The sequence below is a fragment of the Lepidothrix coronata genome, unplaced genomic scaffold (assembly GCF_001604755.1).
Source record: "Lepidothrix coronata isolate B3197 unplaced genomic scaffold, Lepidothrix_coronata-1.0 Scaffold13, whole genome shotgun sequence".
Classification (NCBI taxonomy): domain Eukaryota; kingdom Metazoa; phylum Chordata; class Aves; order Passeriformes; family Pipridae; genus Lepidothrix; species Lepidothrix coronata.
This window is the reverse complement of record NW_016690193.1, coordinates 169575-177372: the sequence shown is the minus strand read 5'-3', so window position 1 is coordinate 177372 and position 7798 is coordinate 169575. Positions and strand designations below refer to the sequence as shown.

The following is a 7798-nucleotide window of genomic DNA, read 5'->3' as shown; positions in this document are numbered from 1 at the left end:
CACCCCCGCAAACTCAACTTTCCCTCAGATTTTTCTGCCTCCCTGCCTCCGTTCAGTGTACACACACTAATAAATTCTGTAGTAAAAACCTTGGGAGAATTTCTCAGCACAAATGGAAAGAAGATGTCAAAGGCTGAAGATGGGAATTTTCTGTTTAAAGTTGCAGAAACAATAGAGGACAATTGAAACAATGGGGGGAAAGCCAGAGATGGGTGAACAAGCCATGAAAGTATTGCATTAATTTTCTTCTGAAGAAATCTCACTGGTTCTCTTCACTTGCATCCAGAACAGCTATTTTTGTTTGCAATTGTTTGTTTGTTTTTCAAGACTCTTGAGGAAAACAAAAGCATTGCAAATACAAGCGAAGAGACTTCTGAGAATGTTCACACCAGAAATGCTCTTGTGGCCTTTTGAAAAGTTGTTTATAACTTCTGATACAATAAAATTGTCAGATATTTATGAATACTTTGTATGAAAAATTTGTGTGCTGGAAGGATGACTTGATAGAAACAATGGTGTGTATCACTCAGGGAGAACAAATACCAAGCAATGAAAAACAAACTGGAATTCTGAACATGATGTGGACAGATAATTTTCAGAAAGTCCTGCACAGGAAAAGGAGAACAAAATTTAGTTGAGATACACAATTCAGTCTTACTAAAAAGCATGTTTGGCTATGGACTGTTCTTTCAGAGAACTCTTAACAGAGGAAAATATGCAGGGTAGAGGCAGGGGCCACTTCTGCAGCTGGAGATGGTTGAGGATATTGCCAGCAGTTGTACAAGGGAGACAGTCTAGCAGCCCTGCAGATCTGCTGGATGAACCCTCATGTGAGCGCACTCTAACTTGTTTCTGTTCCAGTGAACCGGCTTAATTCAGGCAGCTGATGCGATCTGTGCTGTCTTAGTTTCTGCCAATAGGCAGAACTGTAGCAAGCACGCCTCAGGAAAGTTCTGAGCCAAAACCCACCAGAAGCAGGGCCACCCTTGGGCATAAGAATGACATTGAGCATCTGAACAAAGGCAGCAACAAATCCCACAAGTCAACATCTGTCTACAGTCTCAGTCATGTCATGTTATCTATAATTTCATGCCTAAGGCCCAAGAAACAGGATTCTGAATGTAGCAGAGAGGGGTCATGCTATTTGCAGTTTGCAGCCAATAAGATATTCTGAGCCAGTAATGGCTTGATAATTTGAGGAGATGGAACACATGAGATGGAACACATGAGCACAGCGCTTCACTTGTGCTCAATGTTCATGATGAAAAAGGCAATAACAGCCAGCATTGACTGATTTTAGTTCTTCCTATCATGCAGTTATTGTGTTGCTGATAGTATGAGTTGGCAATTTCACCAGCTCGATGGCATGGATGTGTAAATTTTAAAGCAGACCTGCTGAAAATGTGCTCTACTGTAATGTCATGTCGAAGTACATATAAGTGGAGTCTGTAGCTAAAAGTAGACGGTGCTGCATGTGGCTTTTAGTATGTATTTGTGTGAACATGTGAGCTGGAGAGGGGCAGTCAGAGCTAAAGTATAAAAAAAAAATAGATGGAGGGACCTGAAAGGTGCAGTGCTTTCAGGGCAACACAAAGTGTGCAGGGGTCATAGTTAATTGAGCAGATAGTTTCCACTGAGCTAGCAGTGAAGCACTGTCCTTCCTGAAGGAGATGTAGGAATGTCAGGAGGCAAACTATGCAGATGGCAGGTTATGGAAGGAGAGGCATGTGCTTTAACTCCTTGAAAGATTTAGCAGCAGATACTCTTCTCTGGTATGCATCAGAAGTCCTTAAAACTAAGCAGAAAACTGGCTACAATAAGGATTCTCAAAGACTTGCCTTTGGTTGATCACATCTTTAATACACAGCAGACTGACCTTCCTTCCATTGCGTTTATGTGAACCACATGAATTTTTACAAGGGTTGTTGGTGACAAACTTTTCTTGTTCTGCATGCATACACACAGACACACACACTCGCAGACCCTCTCTTTGTGTTACAGCAGTGGACCCTGCTAGGTTGGATGGCTCCTTCTGTTTCCAGCTGCTTTCATATGTATCTCAGGTCCTTCTTTGTAATGAAACACCTGCATATCTTTCAGAAAGCTGGAGGTAAAGTCTGCATTATGTAAGCAGCCAGTTCTCTGCAGACTGATAATGTTTTTATTCACAAGATACTAACCTGAAAAGCTAGTGTTTTAGAAACCTGCTGGTAGCTGTATGGAAGGTGCTTAATAAAAATGGAATAGGAAAGGACCTCAGTGTTTTGTGATTCTATCACCTTACTGTTTGTCCGGTGATAAGTAACAAATAAGTAGTACTTCTGTAAAATCATGTTATACAAAGAGCTCATTTTGCCTAAAACAGTGTGCTTGAGTCTAAACATCAACTTCAGTATTGCCAAAGAAAGGAATGAAAACCCTACTTTTAGATTTCCTAATCCATTTTTCTTTGGCAATCTAAGACAAGGAGGGTGCCAAAATACATGACAGATTTATATGTCTCTGAATTTATTAGCTACACTGCAAAGAAGTTTTACAGTCTTAGGAAACTTTCATATCTGATAGGAGATAAACTATTGTCTGTAACTGAAATCAACAGAAATGTTGTCATTTCAGGCATAGTTTTGCTTGTATAAGTAGTCTGATTCAACACACAGGGTTAGCAAACTATTCAAGAAATAACTGCATATTGCCTATTATTAGTACAGTGAAACAGCCATCTCTAGAATAGCCCTGGCATTTGGAGTGAAAAATTGTAAGGAAATACATTGTTGGGAAGAAACTGCAAGTTGGTGCAGACCTGTTTCTTGCTGTGTCCCAGGACTTAATCAGTATCAGTAATGTGTCTTTGCTTTTGTTTCTTTCAGGGCCCTCCTGGTCCAAAAGGCGAGAAGGTGAGTGGATGAGTTCTTACAAGGTGAATGGAAAGCTCTTCCAGCATGAACTAAAGAGACCGTTTGTATTGATGCAGTGTAATGTTAGATTATATAAGAGAGCTGGGTAGCACACAGATGCTGTGTTAAACCTATCATCTCATCTTTCCACTTTGCAGGGAGATCAAGGTGATCAGGGCCCTCGGGTAAGCATCTTAAAAAAAATGTTACACTTCCCCTTCGCTGAATAGGCAATTAGTCTTTAGTGCAAAACTAAATTAAATACACTGTCTGAGCTAATTATGCTTATTAGCTGCATTTACCCTGCATGTTGAAGTAAGTGTCTGCAGGACAGTAATACTGAACATGACCAGGTAGTGTCTGGGAAGATTTCAGTAGTGCAATAGTAATGCACTAAAATACACAATTTCCATTATGGGTGGAAGTAGGTTTCTCAGGCATTTTGCTCTGCTGTATAAAAACTGGCTTTCCTAACCAAACTGTTTAGTTTCCCCAGCAATGTGTTCACGCCATGCATGGGCTTCTACTATGCAGAGGGCCAGTGGGTTTCTAATAAATGTCCTTCTAGATTTCATGTAAAATGTAGCTAATATTTAGTGAATTATAAACAAATATAATGTATGCATGTATTAGCTCTTTTTCCTGACATGTATGTATTTAATATTTTTAATAATAACAATATTATCACCTTGTAATAATATCCAAACAGTTCAAACATGATTTAGTTTGGGAAATGTAAAGGTTCTTTTAATTTCTAAATATCATGTTTATTTTCACAGAGAAATAGAGAAATACAGGTGTGAAAGTTAAGATAGATTGACTGTGCTACTTCGTGCTTCATTAGAAAATACTTGGTTATATTGTTTGAATGATATAGTAACTCTCTTCAGTTACATGTTTATAAATTTTTTCATAACAGTGTGTTCCATGGATTATTTTTTTCTGTTAACTATGTTAAATATTTTGAATTTGCAACTTTATTTTATTCTACTGTTTTGTTTCGTATAATTTGATTTAATTGAATTTTACTTTTTCAGTCAGTAATATTATCTAAAGTCACAACATGCTTTTACAGCTGATTTTGATGTTGGTGCTACCAGTGTTAACTACCAGGGTGTCCTGTTATGCTTGGTGATACAACTACATTTTATAAAGACAGTGGCCTAAGAATGAACAGCTTTAAATATTATTTCAGTTGAAACTCAATAAGAAGAATTGGAAAACTACTTCAAGAAGTAAAAGAAAGTAGAGGGTAACAATGTGAGGAACATTATACTCTTTTCTAAGCTAATTAATATACAGACTAAACGTTCTGAATCATGTAAGAATTACCTTTTAACTTGTAAGCAAATTCAGTATCTCTCAGAGGCCATGCTGGGCTGTATATTTTGGTTGATTCTGTGCTACAGAACTTCATGGGGAATGGGAGGAGACAGAGGACAGGGGAGGAGAGCAGAGCAGTGCCTGTGGCTTTGGAGAGGATGCTCCATTCAGATGACATGCCAGAGTCTGTGTGTGCTGTTCTGCTTGCATTAAGTGGCCTTACGTTCAGGAGAATGTGTGTTCTTACATTCACATTCACAACTGTGATCTTAGATTCGAAAGGACGAATTTTATGGAGGTATTGGAGAGGGATTCAGTAACAAATATGGAAGAGCAATGTTGTAAACAGTATTACATAGCTGAGGATAAGAATCTAGAATTACAAGTGTTGGAGAAGTTTCCAAGGAAAGACTCAGAGGTTTGAACACAGGAAAACAAAACAAGTGGGATTAATGCAAGGGAATGATGATGCAGAAATCTTGGCAAAATATTGGAGAGATGTAAGAACTAGAAAGTGATTAAGCATGTGTGGCTTTCAGTCCCTGGGCTGGAAATGTTGGCAATACCCAATAAGAAGATGCAAGTTTGTTCAGTGTTGTAGGTGGAACCTGCAAGGACTGCAGGACTATTGTGCCCACTTCACGAAGACATACCCCCTATACTGGAAGACAGTGGAGTCCTTACTGAACCATACCAAATGGTTATAGCTACTTTGTGGGTTTGGTAACTCAAGTGCAGATAAAAAGCAGAGAATTTGCGACCTAAGGAATTCATATATAAGGACATTACAAAGTTGTATCTGCAGCAGCAGCCATCAGCTGAGACTGAATTATGTATCTGATTACAGAAAAGAAGTTCAATAACTTTAGCAGTGGAGAGGAAGAGGCGGGGAATAGCACCTTGTGGGCTATCTGAAATTTCAGCAATATTTTAGTCAATGCATGTTGTAGTAAAGTACCTCCTTTTTAAGTATATGGGTCTAACTTGGGTAATTTGACCAGTGTTGTTGGTTTTCTCTTTATCTGTTTTGAATGTGTTCTATAGCAGCTTCTCCTTTTTAGCCTTGTGTATTTCACCAGTAGTGAAATACTGTGAAGCCTCTGACCATTTTATGTTTCATGGTACATCAGTTACCTCCTCTGATAACTAACTGTCTTCAGGGTGAATCTGCTCGGCTTGCCAGGCGATTTGCAATTTAATTAATGGAAATTCTTTGTGGAAGCCAGTCATGCACCAAATGAAACTAAACCCATTTAAACCTGGTTGGTTACCTTTGCACACAGTTTTCCATCATGCCTATGTAAAATGAATGGGTTTGGAGGTAGTACCATACAGTATTATTTTCAAGAAATATATTGTACCTGAAAGTAACTGAGGCATGACATTAATACTTGAATTTGACAAGTTAGCAGACAGATTGGAGGTAATATCTGAAAGCGGTGAACACTATAAATCTAATTCATCTTTTGCAGATAAGATACCTGAAGCTTCTTCGGTTTTATGTTTTTATATATTGGTTTGAAACATGCATTTAGCTTAACAAAGATCTTTATTGAACTGAAATTCCAAAATCACCCTTATTCTTTAGAAAAGCTGCTTTTTTCTTCTAGGCATTTTCATTAGTAAGAGAAATCAAAATAAAATGTAAAGGCTGTTCATGTCAAGATGAGACCTTAAACTTTTAAAAAGTTTAAGGTCTCATCTTGGGCCTTGAGATTTTTGAGATATCCTTCTTTCTGAAGTAATTTCAAAACTGTAAAAATAGTAATCAGATATTTCAAAAGTTCTTCTTCACAGCCAGTGGACATGCAGAATATATACTGAGCTGCTTTGAAGTTCAGGTTTTCTTAAAAATATCTTCAGTAAATTTATACACTAAGAACTTAACCCTGCAAATACTGCCCAGGGGTCAGGCACTTCTTAGAATAATGTGTCTGGGGTTTTGTGTTTGGGTTTTTTTTTTAAGTATCTAAGGAGTTTTCTTAAGTATTGAGAAGTAATCTGTGGATCAGTCTCCTTCATCATACAGAGATGGCATAAGGGCTCTAGTTCATAATGCCATGTGGCTTAATCTACTTATGCCCATACTACCTGTAGAAAATGTGAGCCACAACAATATTCCAGTAGTGTGAGTGATGTTGAAATTCATACCCTAAGTGTGAATTTGAGCAGCATGTTAGAGCTTTTAGTCACATGAGACCACAGATAAGGTACTGATGGATGCATTCAAATGTACCAATCTTATTTGACAAAAATTCTTTTTTTATCTCTTTATGTATTTTTATATCAGATCTCTAATTACTCTAAAGTTCTGGTTGATTAAACATTTAGGTCAAGTGCAGAACTAGTTTTCCTCAATACCAGTGTAAGAAATGGTAATGTTAGTATATCTTTTGGATACTCTTCTTTTTACAGAGGGCATGGCTTCTTAAAATGTTCAGGGATATTTCCTTTACTGTACTGAGCCATGACTAAATTAAAAATGATGGGGTTTAGCCTGTGGACTGCTAGAATAAATGCTGATGTCAGGCTCCTGCTCAGCTCCAGTTGCTCTGCTCTGCTCCAATTTAGAAAAAAGCCTTTGAAGATTTCATAATGGTAGGCTTGCAGAGGATGTATTATTCAAGCAGAGATTGTACCTTGATAATGGAAATAGGTCTTCAGAGGTGAATGTCTGAGAATGGATCTAGCTAGTACTGAGTGTCTTCTTGGATGGGGAGGGGAACATTGTCATCAAGGATGATTAAAAGGCTGAGGTACTTAATGCCTTCTTTGCCTCAGTCTTCAACAGAAAGACTGGTTATCCTCAGGGCAACCAACCCCATGAGCTGGTAGATAGGGATAGGCAGCTGAATAGACCCCGCTGTAATCCAAGTGGAAGTAGTTAGACCTGCTGTGCCACTTAGACACTCACAAGTTCATGAGGCTGATGGGATCCAACTGAGGGAGCTGGCAGAGGAGCTTGCCAAGTGACTTTCCATCATTTATCATCAGTCCTGGATAACCATGGAGGTCCCAGGTGACACCCAGCTACAAGAATGGTCAGAAAGAGCATTTGGGGAACTACAGGCCCGTTAGCCTGACCTAAGTGCTGGGAAGTTATAGAACAGATCATCTTGAGTGCGATCACGCAGCATGTACAGAGCAACCAGGGGATCAGGCCCAGCCAGCATGGTTTCAAGAAAGGCAGGTCATGCTTGGCCAACCTGATCTCCTTTTGTGACCAGCCGACCCACCTACTAAATGAGAGAATAATAAATGGATGTGTCTACCTGGACTTTGGTAAAGCCTTTGATACTGTCTCCCACGACATTCTCTTGGCAGCCCACGGACAGGTGCACCCATCTTTGGGTTAAATATTGGCTGGATGGCTGGGCCCAGAGAGTAGTGGTGAGTGGAGTTACATCCAGTTGGCAGCCGGTCACTCGTGGGGTTCCCCAAGGCTCAGTGTTGGGGCCAGTCCTGTTTAAAATCTTTATTGATGATTTGGATGAGAGGATTGACTGTACCCTCAGTAAATTCGCAGATGACACTAAGTTGGGCAGGAGGGTTAATCTGCTGGAGGGTAGGAAGGCTCTGCA

General features: G+C 39.2%; 1 protein-coding gene across 2 annotated transcripts in view; it reads left to right on the top strand.

Moving 5' to 3' along the window:
* The window catches only part of COL25A1 (collagen type XXV alpha 1 chain), a 308636-nt gene that overhangs the window by 202843 nt on the left and 97995 nt on the right, over nt 1-7798 (top strand). For both annotated transcript variants that reach the window (XM_017805805.1, XM_017805804.1), the window contains exons 6-7: nt 2868-2894; nt 3053-3079. In XM_017805805.1, coding sequence (XP_017661294.1) covers nt 2868-2894; nt 3053-3079 — 54 coding nt within the window. The remainder of the gene's footprint in view (nt 1-2867; nt 2895-3052; nt 3080-7798) is intronic.